This window comes from Sciurus carolinensis, chromosome 9 (genome assembly GCF_902686445.1).
Source record: "Sciurus carolinensis chromosome 9, mSciCar1.2, whole genome shotgun sequence".
Classification (NCBI taxonomy): domain Eukaryota; kingdom Metazoa; phylum Chordata; class Mammalia; order Rodentia; family Sciuridae; genus Sciurus; species Sciurus carolinensis.
This window is the reverse complement of record NC_062221.1, coordinates 68437359-68457612: the sequence shown is the minus strand read 5'-3', so window position 1 is coordinate 68457612 and position 20254 is coordinate 68437359. Positions and strand designations below refer to the sequence as shown.

The following is a 20254-nucleotide window of genomic DNA, read 5'->3' as shown; positions in this document are numbered from 1 at the left end:
CAGACAGGAAACAATGATGGGAGGAGACTTTTAGCTCTATGTATGATTATACTTTGGGACTCAGAACCATGTAAGCATATTAAATATTCAAAAAAATTATAATATAATAAATTTAAAAATGCCTTTATTGTGGCCCTTGGAACAAGCAATCTGGTTTTGGTTCTCCACACCTGATCATCTTGCTGTCACCTGAAAGTCCTGGGGTCCCAGGTGGAGTGCTCCGGGTTGGGTGCCACATAGTGGAGGCCACTGCCATTCCTACTGTTCCCGTGGGTCAGACTGGTGCTCCAGAGCAGAATGCAACCCAAAGTAGCAGCAGGAAGACAGGCCTTGGACTTTCCTGTCAAGGAGAAGCAGCTCCACAGGGTTCTATTTAGGTCCACTGAGCTCAGTGAAGCTCTAGGAGAGGAAGGGTCCCGGCGTGGCCCCTAGTACAGAGGCATCAGCTGTTCCTGATTCATGAGGGAGGAGTGGTGGTAGCGATCTCGGGTGGCAAAGTCAGTGTTCTCTTGGGTGAGCTGAGTCATCTCCATGTCAACTCTAGCCAGGGACGGTGCCAAAATGATCTGCTCCTGGGACCGCAAGCTCCTTCAGAGAGACACAGAGGACGGTGAGGAGGAAGGAGCAAGCAGAGAGGGAGTAGCGGAGACAACTCTACTCTGAACAAATGTATTTGTAAGCTGAGACAGGAGGATCGCGAGTTCGAAACTAGCCTCAGCAACTTAGTGAGACCCTGTCTCTAAATAAAATATTTGGGAGGGTGTAGGAGGGGGGCGGTTCACTGGATTGGACAGGAGCGAGTAGGGGGAAGGGAGGCAGGATGGGAACAGAATGATAGTAGAATGAATCGGACATCACTTTCCTATGTTCATATATAAATACACGACCAGTGAAACTCCACATCATGTACAACCACAAGAATGGGAAGTTATACTCCATGTATGTATGATATGTCAACATACACTCTACTGTCATGTATAACTAAAAGAACAAAAAAAAAATTTAAAAAGGGGCTGAGGATGTAACTCAGTGGTTAAGCACCTCCTGGGTTCAATCCCTGGTACCGGCCCCCTGAAAAAAAGAAAATTCAGTTGTGCTAATGTTTAGCATGTATTTAAATATTTAAAACACAATTGTGCTTTTTTTGTTTGTTCTTGTAGTGCTGGGAATCAAGCCCAGGGCCTTGTGCATGCTAGGCAAGTGTTCTATCTCTGAGATTCATCCCAGCTCAAAGTACTGAGAGCTATATGTACAATAGTTTGTGAATTGAAAGTGTGAGAAATACAGTGTATTGAAGAGAGGAGGGGAGAGAGAGAGAGAGAGAGAGTGAGAGAGAGGGACTTCTTACCCTTTTTAAGTAGAAAAGCATAAAACCTGGTGGGAGATAACCCATAAAGAGTTTTTGCCTCATAAATAGTGTTGTGTTGAGGCTCTAAAGCTTTTCTTTGCTTTTTTTGTGAAACGAAATAAAGGAATAGAGAAGCTGGAAAATTGCAGAGTGAAAAGAGAAACCTTCCCTTTGATTCACTGGATAGAAAGTTGAATGAGAAATGATTTCCAGAGAATGATTTCCAGGTTTACTTAGCAAGCAGCTAAGAGGTAAACCGCAGAAGATTTTGACACTAAAGTGACCTCCAAACAAAAAGTAAATCCGGATATAGATTCCATTGTCGCTATAGTCTCTGCATGCAGTTATGGATGGAATAAACTGGTAAAGAAAAAGGTTAGGGATACGAGGAAAGTGCTAGAGGCAGAAGGGAATTAAGGAAGGCCCAGACTAGCAGCCAGGGCAGCTATGGAAAGCAGATCTGGTCCCAGTTCTGTCCCTAATCAGCTCAGTGGCCTCAGAAAGCCTCTTTATCTCTACATACTTCCATTTTCTCACCTTTCCAGGTTGTTTCCAGTTCCTACAGATCTTAAGTCTTCACTGAGGCATGGATTTCCTCTCAGAATTTTACTCTAAAAGAATTGGTTACTCTACTAGTAAGGTTCGATTGTTTAAATCAGGAATGTATTTGAAAGTTGTAAAAAGATAGGAATTAATGTCATCAATCTGTGGAACTTAAACAGTAACTTCAACTGACTGTAAAATGTCCAGCTATGAGGAGATCAGGTCCCATGATTATGGCATTATTTGTAGAGAACATATTTGAATTACATAGGTTGAGAGCTTCGGAAAGCTAGATTAACATCTACAGAGGTTAAACCTTCAAAAAGTAAGATTAGGAAGTGACAAAATGCCACACCAATCAATCAACACAGGACAGCTGCTACGGCTGCAGGAAACAAAGTCTTCTGGAGGTCAGAGCTAACTTCACCTAGTAATGGGAGCTGTAGGCGTAACAGAGGACCTTACACCCAAATCCTTCTGCTCAAACACTTGGCTACAGTTTTCTTCTTTGATTTTGAAGGACACTGGGGGGTATAGCTGGGAGGGAAAACTCAAAACTACAAAACAGAAAATACAGCTACCAATTTCTATTTTTAAATGAGTCACCATTTCGTGGTCCTTTCCCCTCCTGAATATCCACAATATATGGCCCAGGATCCATGGTGAGCCCGGCACCTTTGATGCTGACTGAGCTGAGGCTTACCACCCACTTCACTCTCCTTAGCACCAGGATTGCTATGAATCATGTGGAGTGTCCTTTTCTAGGATTAATCTCTTCCTTGTACATCATTCTTTCTACACAGCACTACAATGACGTCCAAGGTAAAGCCTCAAGAATTCAGGGTGCCACCAAATGAGTGATGATCTCCCACAGCCATCTTTATGCTTTAAAACTGGAAATGACTAAAAATATTCTTGTAAATCAGACCACATCAGATATCATCACCCACAGACCAACTACAGCTCAAGAATGTGTAGTTCACTTCTGCACAGAATCCATTTCTACTTCAACTCTACTTGTCCTCAGGACCAGGTTGTAGGGGAAAAGAGATCAGTGTGGGTATGCTGTGACCTGAGTCACCCGGCCTTGTGCCTCAGACTGAACCAGAGGAGGACAGGCCACCCACCTTTCCTGCAGCCCCACACAGGACAGGGAGCCCTGCTGGCCATGCAGATGATGGGCCTTACAAACTCCACCCTCCATTCCTCCCTCAGTCTCCAACCCTCCCTGTGGTTTTTCTAAAGCGCTGCTCCTTTTTCTTCATCCAAGCTCCAGCATTAAGGTTTCATTTCTTGTGCCAATGTGAACAGATCGGCAGTGTTGACAAAGAGCTGTCCTAGAAGGAATTCTGGGAAATGAGGAGTGGGTGTCAGTTTATGAAGAGAAAAAGTCCTGGAGTCCAGTTATGGTGGTGTTTGCATGACAGAGTGAGTGAACCTAACACCACTGAGCAGTACTCTTAAAAATGGTTAAGAATCCTACTGTCATGTATAACCAATTAGAACAAATAAAAAAGTTAATTAAAAAATAAAATAAAATAAAAATAGTTAAGAAGGTAAAGTTTTTGTTATATTGATTTTACCACAATAAAAACAGGAAGTGGGGGAAATTTTAAACTTACATCAAGGATCAATGGGAAAGAGCCCTATAATGCATTAGCAATGTCTGGGCATGGAAGGTGGGAATACTGGCAAGTGCAAGTCAGACATCAAGAGCTTTCACAAACAAACCCACTCCAGGTGTGGTGGCACACACCTGTAATCCCACCAGCTTAGGAGGCTGAGGCTGGAGGATTCCAAGTTCTAAGCCAGCCTCAGCAACTTAGCAAGGACCTAGTGAGACCCTGTCTCAAAGGGCTGGGGATGTGGCTCAGTGGTTAAGCACCCCTGGGCTCAATCCCTGGTACTTAACAAAAACAAAAACATGTACACAGAGTGAAACCCCGTAATTGCTTGGTTGGGTGGGTTCTACCTAGATTTGCCCAGTCTGCAGCTTTGGTTCCTCACTGACACTGAAATAGGATGGAACAGTGGGCTGATTCCCCAGAATCCTGAGGTTTTAAAACGTGAGGAAGTGCCGGCACTACAAGAGTAGAGGGGAAGGAGAAAGATTAGGGCCAACGGACAGTACATTCTCCACCTTAGGCGTTTTAGATAGCATTCTGCCACTGATCTACCCTGATCCCAGGTGAAACCTTACCTTTTCTCCAAAGCTATGTGTCTCAGGAGAGTTTATTCCCTTTGTTGTGTATCTGTATCTGAACGTGGAGGTCCCACGTTCAAATCCCTACTTTATTTCTGACCTTGGGTTTCTACAGTCACCAATACAGTGACACCAGCTACCTCTAGCTGAAGAGGGAGGAATAGGAGTCCTCGTTTCACATTTCCTTGGGCCTTAATCTTCTATATACTTAGATACTGATACTAATGTCCTAGACCATGAACTCACTGAGAGTAGCTCTCTTTACTTGCCATCCCAGCAATCAGATTCTAGACAAAGCTCCTGTGCATAATGCCTGAGGATAAGAATGCCAGAGGATGTGAGCTTGGGGAAGCTTCTGAGGAGCCGCAGCTGGGGACTGGTGGGGTGGAGGGCAGTGAGGAGCAAATGTGAGCCTCCTGGAGGCTGTCAGGTACCAGGTTCCCACACTACAGTATGGCCCAGCCAGGAGTAGGATCACTTAGCACTGGCACAGACCTGTAGGAAGGGATCAGAAGAGACCTTATCCATCGGAAAAAGCTGAAGTTGGAGGCTGCTCCTGCAGGGAAGACAGATGTAAATATTTATAAATGTCCCACATGGCCCTCTAGAGTCCCAGGTTGAATCAGGTGACTCTGTGCCCCAACACACACACACACACAGCACAAGCACAGTTTTCCCCTTTTCATTGTAATACTCTGTGATATGGCAACCCATTAAGAACTCTGTACCCATAGTAGCTTCCAAAAATTTATTTCTGAATTACAAAATCCCAAGAAGGAAATTGGAGAAAGTGCTGTAAAGAAAATAGCAGGGATTTACTAACTGCTGCTTTAGGAGTTCAACATTTTTGTATAATACTTTGAATATTATCCATATTACTAATTTTTAGTAATATTTTTAGATTCACAACAACATGTGTTGAATCCATGCTCTAAAACCTCCCCACTAGACCACCCTCTGAGAGTAGGGAACATGTTCCTTCCATCCTGGCAACCCTCGGAGCATCTGGCCCTTGGGAAGTTTTCAGCAGGCATTAAGAGAATCGAATGGCTCAACAGGTAAAACTGAGAGGGGATATGAAGTGAGAGTGCTATTGATGCTGGCCAAATAATTCTGATGTCAAATGCACTGATTTGACTAGGGGTTATCAATCCTTTCTTTAATTATTATTTGAGCTTTAGAGCTTTTTAGTTATATGTCATAGTTGGATTCATCCTGAAAAACTCATCATACATGCATGGAAGTCAATTTCAGTTCATGATCCCCCTTTTCTCTCCCATCCTCCCCCCCATTCTCCTTCCTCTACTAGACTTCCTTTCACTTGTCTGTTTATTTCTATATGGTTATTAATCTTTTTTTTTAAACCATCCTTTCTTTGGTATAGGTTTATGAAAAAAAAAACTTGCATAATAAATTTTATATAACTTTGGAAAAACAAATCAACTATAACTTTAGAAAATGCTTTTCTAACTTATATATACATATATAGTGGGAAATTGATGAATTAGATTATGTTCACTATATGATCAGGAAATTAGCATTATTTGAAGAGGCTTACATTAGAATCTTGGTTAATGTCAACAGTATGCAACTGATAATATTTATTCAGTATCATTTAGAGTTCTTATGATTAAAGGGAGCATAAATTTTAGATTTAGGTTAAAATCAGAAATTGCAAAGGGAAGATTCCTAATACATTTAGTGAATCAGCTATATATTTTCAGAGGTCAGAAAATAAACCATAAAAATTTTATTATGTGATTCTATTTATGTGTGATCACTTAGATTCTACATTATCTAAATATTAGATGGATATCAGCCTAAAATTTAATCTCTACCTCTCCTGTGATTAGATTTCTAGGAAATATTCAAATTTCTTAAGATAAAACCATTTTTAAAAGGAAATTCAGAAACAACCATTGATTTAATCAGTTTTAATTAAGATATATTGTGCTGGGCACAGTGGCACATGCCTGTAATCCCAGCAGCTCTGAAGCCTGAGGCAGGAGGATCATGAGTTCAAAACCAGCCTCAGCAATTTAGTGAGGCCCTAAGCAACTTGGTGAGAACTTGTCCCTAAATAAAATTTTTAAAAGGGCTGGAGATGTGGTTCAGTGTGGTTCAGTGGTTAAGCACCCTGGGTTTAATCTCCAGTACCAAAAAATAATAATAATAATATATATATATATATATATATAATTGGATATATATATATTATTATATATAATATATATATATATTTGGATATATATATATTATCCATGAAATTAGCTGGCATAAGGATTTCTTCTTAACATTACTAAATCATTATTTTTAAATATATATTTAGTTTTAATTAGTTTTTATTGGTGTTTATAATTATATATAATAGTGGGGTTCATTGTGACATATTTATACATGCACACAACATAATTTGGTCAATTTCATTCCCCAGTACCTTCTCTTTCTCTTCCTTTCTTCCTCCCCCACTCCCCTTCCTGTACTCTGTCTCACTCCTAACTTAATGAGATGCTCCTTTCTCCTTTTCTTCTCTCTACCTTCCACATATGAGATAAAACATAATCCTTGACTTTCTGAATCTGGCTTATTTCACTTAATGCTCTCAAGTTCCATCTATTTTCCTGCAAATGCAATAATTTCATTCTCCTTTGTGGATGAATAAAACTGCACTAATATATATACCACATTTTCTTTATCCATTCATCTGTTGATTGACACCTAGGTTGGTTCCATAACAGCTATTGTGAATTGCACTGCTATAATTTGGGGAATGCCTATGTCACTATAGTATGATGACTTTAATTCTTTAGGATACAAACTGAGAAATGGTATAGCTGGGTCATATGCCAAATCATTACTTTCAGTATACATGTGGCTTAAAGTATTTGAAGTGTATTTCTTTAAAAAAATATGCATCTATTATTCTAATTGTGAAGAATTTCTTTTTCAGTTTGCCTGGATTTTTCTGGTTCATCTGATTTAGTTAGGACTTGAAACTAATCGCTTTATTTTAAATTGAGCATCATAGAATTTTCTGCAAAAGGCTCTCTATTGTATTTGTCTTCTTGGCAGTAGGGCAGGGTAGTAACTGGGGATTGAACTCAGAGGATTTACCAGTGAGCTACATCCCCAGCCCCCTGCCTCAGCCTCCCTAGTTGTTGGGATTATAGGCATGCACCACCAAGCCCAACTCTAATGTATTTTTAAATAGCTTTATTGTTGAGGAAAAATAGACAGTAAAGCTTGTGTTATGACTTGAATGTACCTCCAAAGTCCATGTGTTAGGAAATTAATTCCCAATGCAACAGTGTTGAAAGATGAGAACTTCAAGAGATGTTTGGGTCATGGGGACTCTGCCCTCCTGGGGAGTGGGTTCTGACCAAAAGATGAGTTCAGCCAGTTCCACCCTCTCTTCCCCCTCCTCCCCCTCCTCTTCCTTCTTCTCCCTCTTCTTTCTCTCTTACTATGTTTTGCTTTTCATCATGCTATAATGCAGAAAAAAGGTCCTCCACCAGGCACAGACCTTCTAACTTGGACTTTTCAACCTCCAGAACTATGAGCCAAACAAACTTGTTCATAAATTATCCAGTCTGTGATATCCTGGTACAGCAGCAGAAAAGAGACCAAGACAGTAAGTACTGACTACATTTTTCTAGTTTTTGTATTCTTGATGTGCTGGCATTTCAGGTCTTGATCCTGGAGGAGGAGGGCCATCTAGCTAATTTCTAGATACAGCAAACAACTCCCCTGTGGGTATGCCAAACCAACCAATCCAGAGGCCATCTTCATCCTTCATCAGACTCTAACATACCAAGTCAATAATCTCCTTGGCCTAAATCACATGGGTATGGACAATTAGAGACTGTCCCTAAAGTTCAGTCTGCCAAAATTATTCATACTGTTCAATCTTAACCTTACTCAGTGAACCTACCTGCCTCTCCAATTCCTTCCCATAAAACTCCATTGACAGCTCTGACCCAGGCTTTCTCCTCTTCCTCTTCTAACCCTGACACTGGTCCTTCCCCCATGTGGCTCTGTGTGCCAGGCCTCCTGTTTCTGGAGTACAGCTCTGTGGTATAAACTTCTTCCTACATGACAATCATTTCCAGGCTTGTGTATTGTACCACATCTGATTAAATCAAATCCAAATAACATTTTCAGAACAAACTGCAATGTACTTAAAATGTACAAGTTGGTCTGTTTACACACACACAGTGAAACCATCATGTAAGCCAGGTAATGAACATATTCGTCACCTCCAAAACTTTCCTTCCACACATCCCTGCTCTACACTATCTAAAAGCAACTACTCATCAGCTGTCACTATAGATTAGTTTGCATTTTCAATAATTGTATATGCACACACACATATATATATATATACATATGTCACATATATGTATATACATATAGCATGAAATAACATGCTATGAACCCCTTTTTGTTTCTTTCACTCAGTATAATTTTGGGGTTCATTCATTTATCAACAGTTCATTCTCTTCACTGTTGAGTATATTCCATTATGTGGATACACCACAATTAATTTAGAGTCACCTGTTGATAGATCTTCAGATTGTGTCCAGTTTGGGGGTATTATAAGTTAATCTGCTATGAATATTCATGCCCATGCTTTTGTATGGCCATATGCTTTCAGTTCTCTTGGGTAAATACCTAGGAGTGTAATGGCTAGGTCATATAGTAGGTATATGTCTAACTTTTTCATTAACTGACAAACTGTTTTACTAAATGGTGAACCATTTTTCACTCCCACTAGCACTAAATGATAGTTGTAGTTGCTCCACGTTCTTGCCAATACCTGGCTCCAGGCTGTTTGTAAAAATGTTAAGGTTTATTATGTCTTCTTGATGAATTTTTCCCTTTATCTTTATGAAACAATCCTCTTTACCCTTGGTAAGATTCTTATCTCTGAGATTTACTTTCTCTGATGTTAATATAGCTATTCCAATTTTCTACATCTTTTTATATCCTTTTAATTTTAATCTACTTGTGTCTTTATATTTAAAAGATTTTTTGGGGGGCTGGGGATATAGCTCAGTTGGTAGAGTGCTTGCCTTGCAAGCACAAGGCCCTGGGTTCAATCCCTAGCACCAAAAAAAAAAAAAAAAAAAGAAGAAGAAGAAAAGAAATAAAAGATGTTTTTTAACTGGGTGCAGTGGCAAACACCTGTAATCCCAGCACCTTAGGAGGTTGAGGCAGAAGGATCTCAAGTTTGAGACCAGCCTCACCAATTTATGAGATCCTTAGTACTCTACATGTTACCTCAAGATTAAAAAAAAAAAAAAATTAAAGGACTGGGCATGTAGCATACTGAGTTCAATCCCCAACACCAAAAAATAAAAAGATGCTTCTTGTAGACAGCATATAGTTGGGTCAGGCGTTATTATTCAACTGCCAAACTTTACCATTTATTTATTTATTTATTTATTTATTTATTTTTGCGGTACTGGGGATCGAACCCAGGGCCTTGTGCTTGCAAGGCAAGCTCTCTACCAACTGAGCTATCTCCCCAGCCCAATCTTTACCATTTAATAGGGAGAGTTTAGGAATTTAGACCATCTATATTTAATGTGATAATTGGTATGATTAGTTATATATAAACCATCTTGTTTTGTATCAAATACCTTCTATTATCTTTTTTCCTTTTTGCTGCCTTATTTTGATTTGGATACTTTCCCATTCAATTTTATCTCCTTTATTGACTTAGTCCCTATAACTTTTCATTGTTACTTAGTGGTTACTCAAGGGTTTCTAGTACATATCTTAAACTTACCAAAGTCTAACTTCAAGTGGTATTGTAGTACTTCATGCACAGTATACTTCATCAGTAAATCTCATTTCAACAGCATGTTTCATGTGCTGTTGGTACCATCCATTTCACTTCTCTGTGTCTTATAAACTTCATAATTAATTTTTATTATTTTTCATTTATTGTCATTTGTGTCCATGTTACATTTCTCCTGGACCATAAGCTACTTGAAAATGGGATTCAAACATGAGTCAGTGCTGGCAATTAATAAGTGTTCAAAACACTTTTCCCCCATGAATGCTAAAGAGAGAAAGGAAAGTAGTGGGCAAAGTCCTCAGCCACTTACCAAGGTGAAGTCCTGGACTGGCACAGCCGATGTAGAAATACACGATGGCAGCCACAGCGACATTAACCAGGGTGTAGACCCACTGGGTCACAAACACGATGAGAAGGGACCCAACAGCCTATGGCAACAGTTGGAAGACAAGTCACCTAATGGTTTCTACAAGTAACAGGCCTTGAGAAACATTAGACTCTATCATCAACTGATTGCTGCAGAGTCTAAACAACTGAAGTTCAGTCATAATTCAAGAAACTTCACTTAAGTAGATATTTGGGATAATGAATACCTCTGAAAGTAACCCTTTAATCAAAATTATCCATAAACAGTTATCCTATCCTAGTTCCTTGGCCCATTCCTCCCCATAAACAACAAGTTAGTATGAACCCCATGTAACCCAGAGGTTATCCGTTATAATTATTTAATAAGTAAATAATTGATTAAATAAGTGGCCCATTAAATGTAAATCTTGCCAAATGCAATCTCATCTAATTTTCAATACAGAAAGCAATTAAAACACTTTGCTCCTAATTAAGCCCTCTTCTTCCTCAAATCACACATCCTCCACCTGAATTATTTCTCAAGACAAATAAGATCAAGATGAAGTTACTCACCCCTAATAGGGAGACCCAGGGGTTGCACATGCGGGCATAGAAAGAAGTTGGTCTCCTCTGGATTTCTTGTTCCTGAAGTCTAGACTTCAGGAAGAAGCCTAAAAAATAAATCAGTCAACTCCTTGCTACCCAACACTTTTCTACTCTTCTGTATTCACATGAGCAAATATTTCTAAGTTCCTCTTCCCCAATTTTGTAACTCAACCTCATGACAACTCCTATCACTTGCTCTTGAAGAAGGGAGAAAGAAGGGGTTTCTGGCCTCCCATCAGCTAAGGATCTGATAAGAAAGGTAAGTGAGAGGCAGAGTAGAGATGGAAGCTCCCCTAAAACCCATTGTGCATCCATCTAGGTTTGTCATCTGGGGAAAATGGAAGCTTGGATGTCCCTACTATTCTTGGCCCTTAGATGTGACCGTTTGCACTGATGGGTTGGGTTGGCTTTTGTCTTTCCAGGGGAATTTTTGCTAACCCCTGACTCTAAAGGTAATCTCAGCTCAGCCTAGTCTCAGGTTTAGACCAGAAGATGATGAAGGAGAAAAAGGAAGGGAAAATTGCTCCTTTGATTCCTTCCTCTGGTGGTTGAGGGGACTGAGGGGGAAAAGTCTCTGGCCATAAATACATGTATGGTCCTACTTTATCCTCCAAGGATTTCAGGCACACTGGAGTTTCTCAGAAACAGGTTATGTTTTATGTAGTTCTGCCCTCCTCATACACCTGGTTCCAGAAATGATCAATTTAACCATGAAAATGCATATAGGTTGTTTAGCAATATGGTCTAATCGATGAACACTGCAATGGTGATTTCTAATAGACGGTATGTTGGATTAACTTTGCTGTATGCTTATACTGTGAGAAATAGAAACTCCAGTGGTCCATTTTTAGAATAAAGTCTTTAGTCTTAATAGGAATGTAAGATCCAGCTATAGCCATTTTAACTGTAGCCCTTCCCTTTGTCCACCCAATTTTCAAACTAGCCAATTGCATAGATTATTACCCTGATTTCCTCCTATCAGAGCAAGGGGCAGTGTTGTGTTAGGGATAAACACAGGCAGACTGCCCGCCCAGGTGTGCTTGTTTGGCAGACTTGGTTTAGTAGCACACCCATCTGTAGAGCGTGCCTTCTGAGCTACTTCTGAGGACGTGTTTGATTCCCTGCGGCACCCTGGTATTTCTAACAATGCTCATTTCAACATTAAACCTTCATAGTTTGTTACTCGGGAAATGTGGTTGACAGCTCCCTAACTCTCTATTCTCTGGTCCCAGTTCCTGAGTCAGCAAAAATGCTTTAAATATGCCATCTCTTCTGCCCATCCCTTCCCTGCTACGCATCCTGAGCCCGTCTCAAGCAGCTGTCTTCTTCCCCATCTCAGCTACTTCTGATGGGTTGGCCCTGGGAATCCAGCTGGGATCCACTTCTCATGGATCCCCTAACCCTCAACTTGCCCAACTCCTATTCATCCCTCAGATCTCAGCTCAATATCACTGCCTCCCAGAAACTGATCCCCACCACAAAAATCTAATTTATCCCCTCATACTATTAATATTGTCTTATGACCCATTTCCTTTCCTTCATAGAACTTACCATTATTTGTAGTTGTATGTTTATTTATATACTTCTAGGTCCATGGGATGATGTGTTTCATGGAGACAGTCTGTCCTAAGTGCAGGGCTTGGCATGTAGCTGGCATTCACTATGTATTCTTATTCCAAGCCTTCCATCCTCCATGGTCACTGTGACTTTCAGATCTAGCCCCCTGAAGCACATTCCTTTAGACTATTTCATTCCCTGCCCTTTATCATTGCTGTTCTTCCCCAACTTCCTGGTTACTCTCTTTCTCTTGGTAAAGACTTAAGCCCCTGTCTCAGCTTCTTTCTATTACTAAAGTGATGGATGATACAACCAGGCCTGGATGTGAAGAGCCCTGTCGGGCCTGGAAAGGGAGCGTTCCTCTCCCCTTTTAGCCAGTCCTCCTTCAGGAAACCTAAGCAACACCACAGACCCCTACCTTTTGGATTGTCAATAACTACCTCTAGGAATCTAACTACTCCCCTTTGAAGTGTAAATGCCCCTGTGGAGGCTTGTGAGAAACTGGAGCTGGGGCCTCAGAATTTGGAGTCTGATCTCTTCTGGACCCCCCTGGCGTAAAGTTTGAGCTCTCTCTCTCACGTTCCAGTGCCATCTGCTGCTTTCTTGACAGGTCTGACTCTCCAACACTACATCATTCTTGGTAACTTCCTGGTGCCTTCTACATAAACAACTTACTTGATGCCCTGCTTGCTTAGTTCCTTCAAGTCCTCCTCAATTTTTATTTGGGCTGGGATCAAATCCAGGGCCTCATACATGCTGGGCAGGCACTCTACCACTGAGCTTCATCCAGCCAGTAACTTTACACTTCTTATACTCATTTTTTGGTTTGTTGTATGGTTTTTCTTGAAACACAATTCTTCCAAACAGATTTACTAAATTGGGGAAAATATACAATTTTATATTTCTTGTTACATCTTGAAAGATCACTCTTCAGAAAGAATGAACCAGACTTCCAGTTATGGCAGTGTGAAAAGGTCAGTGAATTTTCTTCCCCCAAAGCAAGTACAAAATGAAAGAAAGTATCAAACGCAACCACTTCAGGGCTCCAGAAACTTACCAAATGAGGACGACAACTGAAAAGCACTTATTTATCAAAAATTGCTGGAACTAAGGGTAAGAACAGTGAGAGCGTCTGACCTTCCTGCCCAAGCTGCTCCCTTTCCTGTCCCAGTTCTTACCCGTGTGGAGCTAGTCAGACACCAGAAGTTTTTCTGCCAAAGGGAATAAATAATTTCGATAAGGGGTAGGAGGAAACTGCCTTCTTAAGTTAAATATTATAAGCACAGTAGAAAAATGAGCAGAGAAAATCCTCAGATTTGCAAGCGTGAGGGTACAGTGCCAGCTAGGATGATCAGTAGTCCAGCCAGAAATGTAATGGAGAGAGCCTGGAAATGAGAAAGCCATCAAGGGACTAAGTAACTTCCCAGATTTCCCTGGGTGACAGGAAAACAATGTCCACGACTGGGGAGACTGAGAGAGCCTGGCAAAGAGTAAAAGTCAGGGGAGTCTGGAGAACTGGCGGAAACTTTGTGCTTCAACCCACGCAGAGCCACTAGCACAGAATTATACAGACCTGGGGCAACCTCCTAGGAAGCTCATTAAAATGAGAATAAGAAACTGACTAAAGACATCAGCAGCCACATATACAGGGAGATGGATTCCACAGTTCAAATCCAGGCAATGAACTACAACAAACAAATGAAACCAACATATAAAAACTCAGAAATAAACATCAGAGTCAAGAGCTGCTGCAATTTACCCACAATGTCCAGTTTTCAACCAAAGATTACAAGACGTGCAATGAAATAGGAAACTGGGACCCATTCTTAAGACCAAAAATTAAAAAAAAAAAAACAAGAGAGGCCGACTTCGAATTAGGCCTGTTAGATTTGGCAGACAAAGACCTCAAAGCAGTCATTATAAATATATTCAAATAATTAAAGGAAGATACAACGTCAGTGACCCAAGGAAAATATGATGACAATGACTTTAAAAATAGGGAATTATCAATACAAAAATATGAACTATAAGAAAGAACCAAAGGAAAAGTAAAGAGTTAAAAACCACAATAATCAGAGAAGAAAGATTTACTAGATGGGCTCTTCAGCTGATTTGAGGAGGAGAACGAATCAGTAAACTTGAAAATAGAGCAACAGAAGTGATCCAAAGTGAAGAACAGAGAGGGAAAGTTGGAAGGGAAAGAAATAGAGCCTCAGAGACCTAGAGACAACATTAAGCTTACTAACAAATGTACCGTGGGGCTCCACAGGGGCAGCAGAGGAAGGGTGGGAAAAAGGCTTGAAGAAACAGTAGCCAAAATTCCCCAATCTGATGAGAAACTTTAATCAACAGGTCTAGAAGGAGCAGATCAATTGTTCCCAGCAAAATGTACATATACCTGATTACCACAGACCTACTGTTTTTTATTTAAATTTTTGAATACTTAATATATATGTGCAATGATATCTTAAAGGTGGTTTGTGTTCATTTAATCAATACCATGGTCAAATTCATAAGAAATATAGGAAGTGTCATTCACTTTGCAGACTTCTATACAAACCTGTTTAAAGTCAGACAAATCTGGGTTCACATTGCTTTGTATCTTGAGCAAGTGCCCACCTTCTCAAAGTGTTTTATTATCTGTAAAAAGCTAGTAACAATTCCCAACTCTAGGCTTAGGAATGAAGTAATCCATATTTAGGGCTTACTTGGTAAATGTAAGTCACATAGGACATACTTGGTAAATGATGGCTGATTTTAGCTACTAACAACATTTAATACTTAATAATAAAAGTTAGTCTGTTGAATGAACATGAATGAATCTGGGCACTGATTTTTTTTTTTTTTTTCAAATGTAAACTGTGTATTCATCTCTCCTAACCTCTTTTTAGAATCTGGATTGTGATTTTCCTGTACTTTTTAAAGAATGTGCTTTGGAAGTTGTGCTTTTATCAGTTGTGATTGTCAGAATAATTGTTTCCTTCTGTGACACAGTGTTGTTCAAATGTTTTTTATTTCTATTTAATCAGATCCTTTTTGTCTTTGATGATGTCCACAATAGTCAGAAAGATCTCTCTTGCACAGCTGTTATAAATAAGGAATCCATGCATATATAAGGTACAGTCCCAAGCTATTTTTCTAAATCCATTTGCTCTCAAGAATATTTATTCAATTGTGATTTGATTCTTACCATTAGATGACATCAGGGTTGCCAAGATTTGGTTCTTCTAACAGTTTAACTCTTCCTAGTCTGCTTTACTAATTGACATTTCGATTTTTTAGCTGTGTCTGTTCATTGCTTATCAGCTTCACAGGGCTTTACAGAGTGCTGCCCCATGTGCTGTGTGGGAATACTGAGATGAAGGCAGATGTGTAAAGACATGGTTTGTGACCAAGGGAAGCTCAAGTCTGGTGGCAAAGACATACAACAAAATTAATGTTTATCGTCCTTAAGACACACAGACGAATAGGCTTGCAGACAAATGTGTAAACAAATGTGATGTAAATGTAATGTGACAATACTTGATGCTACTAGCAGAAATCAAATGTTGCACAGTGGAGGAAATCAGAGAACCTTTCTCAAAAGAGGTGACAGTCTTAAAATAGTTTTAAGTCAGACTTTTCTGAATAGAGAAAGTAAGAGGAGGTAAAGCAATTTGAACAGGATGTGCAAAAGCATGAAGCACAGAATGTGATGTGTTTAGGGCACTAGTTTGGGCGCAGCTGAAATGCACAGTGCATGGGTTGTCATGATATAAGCAGTCAGGAAGGTAGGACAGGGCAGGACGTGAAGAATCCTGCATGTCACACAGATCTGGGATTTTAGGTGTAGGTATTTGATTCCCGCAAAGTTTTTTTTTTGTTTGTTTGTTGTTTTGTACCAAGGATTGAACCCAGGGGCACTTAACACTGAGCTACATCCCAACCCTTTTTTAATTTTAATTTTTTATTTTGAGACAGGGTCTTACTGAGTTGCTAAGGCCTAAGTCACTGAGGCTGGCTTTGAACTTGTGATCCTCCTGCCTCAGCCTTCCAAGTTACTGGGATTGCAGGCATGCACCATGGTGCCCATTCCACAAAAGTTTTTAAGAAAGAGAAAAAGATCATTTAGTGGACAGTGTAGAAGAGAAATGGGATACGGGAAGAGCCTGGAGGCAGGAGACAAGTTTGGAGACATAGCAAAAGTCCAGGTACAAGATGATGAGGGAAAAGCAGCAAAGAGGGAGACAGGAAGTGGTCAGCAAGAGTGGAAATACCAAAAACTGGGCAGCTGGGTAGTGACCACTTCATTCATTAAGTGGTGTAAACTGACAACATGTCTCTCCTGACAATCCACTGAGAAGACAGAAAACGCATAAAATAGGCATAAACCTACATACAAAGAGAGAGGAAAGATAGAAACAAGGCTAGGAAGTTGGGAAGGTGGCAGTGGTGACAGTCTGAGCAGAGCAGAGGAGCATGAGCTCTAGGCCCTATGGAGGGTGCTAACAAGGAGCTGCCCATCCCACCCATTAGACCCAGCAAAGCTTAGGACCAGGAAGCACTGTGTCCCTCAAGTGGCCAGATGCAGAGGGCTGGTGGCCAGTCTACATCTGTTGAACTCCAAGATCCTTCCCTCTGCCCAAGTAGCCAAGCGCCAGCGCAGATCCCTTCTCCTGCTCGACCCCCAGCTGAGGGGGCTTTTCCTCTGAAGAAACCCAGCCTGAGTGACAGGCTGGGTGCACCAAGTACAGCAAAAAGTGGGACGTGAATGTCCATCCCCTAAACAACAGGATCCCCTCTCCCTTATCTCACCTTGCTCCCAGAATGTAAGCAGCCATTGGTGTGTCCCCCAGGAAAGAGATTAAAGGACTCTGGAGAAACAAAAGAGCACTAGAGAAAAACCTCTAGATATTCACATTTGGGTCCCTCCAATGAAGAGGCCAGCCCAGTCCTATTATGCTAGAGTAAGGTCCTCCAACCAAGAAGTCCTGCCATGGACACCGTCTCCTAAAGAACTTTTTAGTACACTCATCCATCCCTTAGTAACCATGGGGACATTGGTTTCAGGATCCCAACAGCCCCAGCCCTTTTTATATTTTATTTAGAAACAGGGTCTCACTGAGTTGCTCACAGCCCTGCTAAATTTCTGAGACTGGTTCTGAATTCAGGATCCTCCTGCCTCAGACACTGGGATTACAGGTGTGTACCACCACCCCCAACTCAAGTCCCATATAGAAAATGGTATACTATTTGCAAAAAATCTACACACATTCTAGATTACTTATAGTATCTAATACAATGTAAATACTATGCAAATACTTGCCAAGTTACATTGTATGCATGTTCTACACAGACACAACCCTCACAGGCCTAACTAGAGAGTACACAGCAGCAACTATGAGAACTTTTTTGTCTATCATTTTCCATCCACAGTTGATTGAATTGGGCAGATGTAGATCCCATGGATACAGAGGACTGCTTGCACTCTACCTTTAAATCTGAAAAGAAATCAAAAGAGCAACAGACATTTTAATAAAACCTCCAAAATGACAGAGAGCCAGAACAAAACCAAAGAGAAAAGAATTAGAGAAAAGAGGAGCAATGACAGGAACAGAAAGAGATTTTAAAGGGGGAAGCTAAGCAATAAGAGGTAAGGTAAGTCATTGTGTTCACAAAACAAGAATGGATGACTTTCAAATTAGGGGGAAAAAGATTTAGACAATCAGGTTACCACCAAGAGTTTTCAGAAATAAAATGCAGGATAATTGTGGCATAGACTAAGTGTTGCTACCCTATTTCCCCTTCTGTCTTAAGGAAAAACATAAAAAACGTAATTTTATGTGAAGTAGTAGTATGACCAGGTAAAAAGACTCTCCCTGGCCCTCCTTGAGCTTTTTACCATCGCAGGACTCAATGCCCACCGCTGAATCACAGGAGCATGGGACAGGACTTCTGAGGAGTCCCCAGGTGCCTCCGCTGGCAGGTTTGCTCCTTGGTGCCTCCTCCCTTCCCTTTAACTACTGCCTGGAACACGAAAGTAACACCAAGGCTCCAGCAGCCACATCATGGATCATGGAATAATGTGCTAAGCATGGTAAAGAAAGAAGCCAGAAGGAGCCTGAGTCACTTAGGACCATGAAGTGGCCATGGCAGCCCTGGACTGCCCACTTCTGGCTCCTTTTGTATGAGCTAGAGTAAGCCACTATTATTTTGAGATTTTATTATTTGCAATCAAGCCTAACTGTGACAGATACAACCACCAACATCAATTATTGGAAGAGTTGGGAGATAAATTCAGGGAATATTCCAGGAAGGAGAACGAAATGATCAATAAGTGAACAACAGGAAAGAGCAAAGGAAAGAAAATGAGAGAATCACTTTGGATGAGTCAGACCAGGGACAATGGAGTGGGGGCCGAAGAGAATCATCAAGGAGGAACCAGGCAAAAGCACAGATTTGGTGAATAAGCAAGAACAATAACAGAAAAAAAAATCATGAGACACGCCAGAGCTGCTGAGACTGACCCAGCCAGGCTATGTCTGTGCCACCATGCCCTGAGATGGGGTAACAAGAAGGCAGGTGACTCACATATGACCTGTATAACCCTCACCCCGTGGAGGGAAAATAGTACAGGTGACTGAACACTAAAGAAAGCTGGACAATGTACTGCCTAAAAACTAAACAGGCTAGCAATGAAGAAAAAAATATAAACAGCATCAACATGATGGATGATAAGGGGAGAGAGGACCCCAAAGATATAAAGATTTTGTTCTTGGGGACCCAGAGGTATTAAGAAATCAATAGGAGTCAGTAGACAGAAGTGCCTTTTGAACAAACGATGATGACATGCTCTGACTCAGTTGTGTGGTCTTCTCAACCCGCTACACCTGAAGGCAACAGAAAAACCCCAGGACTGAAGGGTGGGAGAAGCTCTAGAATGTAAGTACTTACTCAGTGGCCAGTACAATGGCGGTGAAATGAAAATGTCCTAAAAACTTGCAGAGAGGGAAAAGCAGGGTCAGGCATCATGCAAAGGCTCTAAGGTTAAGAGATTGGTTTGCCAAATTTCTCAACAGTGAAAAGAAAGTTCACTGAAAGTGAACAGATGATAAAACATTGCCTCCAAAAATCATGGGGAAATTGCTTTCAATTTAAGAGTTTTATGCTCAACCAAACTATAAATCAAGGGTGAGGTCAGAAATTTTCAGAGCTCTCAGGACTCAGAAGAATGTATTTTTCATTCATTTTTTTCTTAGGAAGCTATTGGTGTGTATATCTCAGCAAAACAAAACAGTAAGAAATAAACCAGGAAAGCCAGGTGCTACAGCCATGCCGTGGCTGAGGCAGGAGAATCGCAAGTTCAATGCCAGCCTAGGTTACTTAGCAAGACCCTTCTAAAAAAATAAATAAATAAAAATAAAGGGGGTTGGGAGCATAGCTCAATGATTAAGAAGAAGAATGAAGGAGGAAGAGGAGGAGGAGGAGGAGGTGGAAGAGAAGGTATGTCTCATCTAGAATCTACCTTTGACTGATTTAATCACTAAGGGATTTAGCAAATAAATATTGGGTCTTGTTGATAGAAATGTAAAATGGTACAGCCACTGAGAAATAATATGGCAGTTCCTAAAAAATTTAGAAAGTAGTATTTTCCTATGATCCAGCAATTGCACTTCTGGTGATATACTCAAAAGAATTGAAAGCAGAGTTTCAAAGAGATATTTATACACCCATGTTCATGGCAGCATTATTCACAATAGCCAAAAAGTAGAAGCAGACCAATGGTGCATGGATGGATGAATAGATAAGCAGGATGTGGTACATTCACATAATGGAATATTTTTGAGCCCTAAAAAAGAAAATGATTCTA

General features: G+C 40.6%; 1 protein-coding gene across 1 annotated transcript in view; it reads right to left on the bottom strand.

Annotated features, from left to right (window-relative positions):
- Positions 1-127: 127 nt before the first annotated feature.
- The window catches only part of Slc12a8 (solute carrier family 12 member 8), a 137754-nt gene continuing 117627 nt past the window's right edge, over positions 128-20254 (bottom strand). Inside the window, exons 10-13 of the mRNA XM_047564956.1 lie at positions 10816-10913; positions 10208-10325; positions 4590-4650; positions 128-588 (exon numbers count right to left, since the gene is read on the bottom strand). Coding sequence (XP_047420912.1) covers positions 429-588; positions 4590-4650; positions 10208-10325; positions 10816-10913 — 437 coding nt within the window. The 3' untranslated portion in view covers positions 128-428. The remainder of the gene's footprint in view (positions 589-4589; positions 4651-10207; positions 10326-10815; positions 10914-20254) is intronic.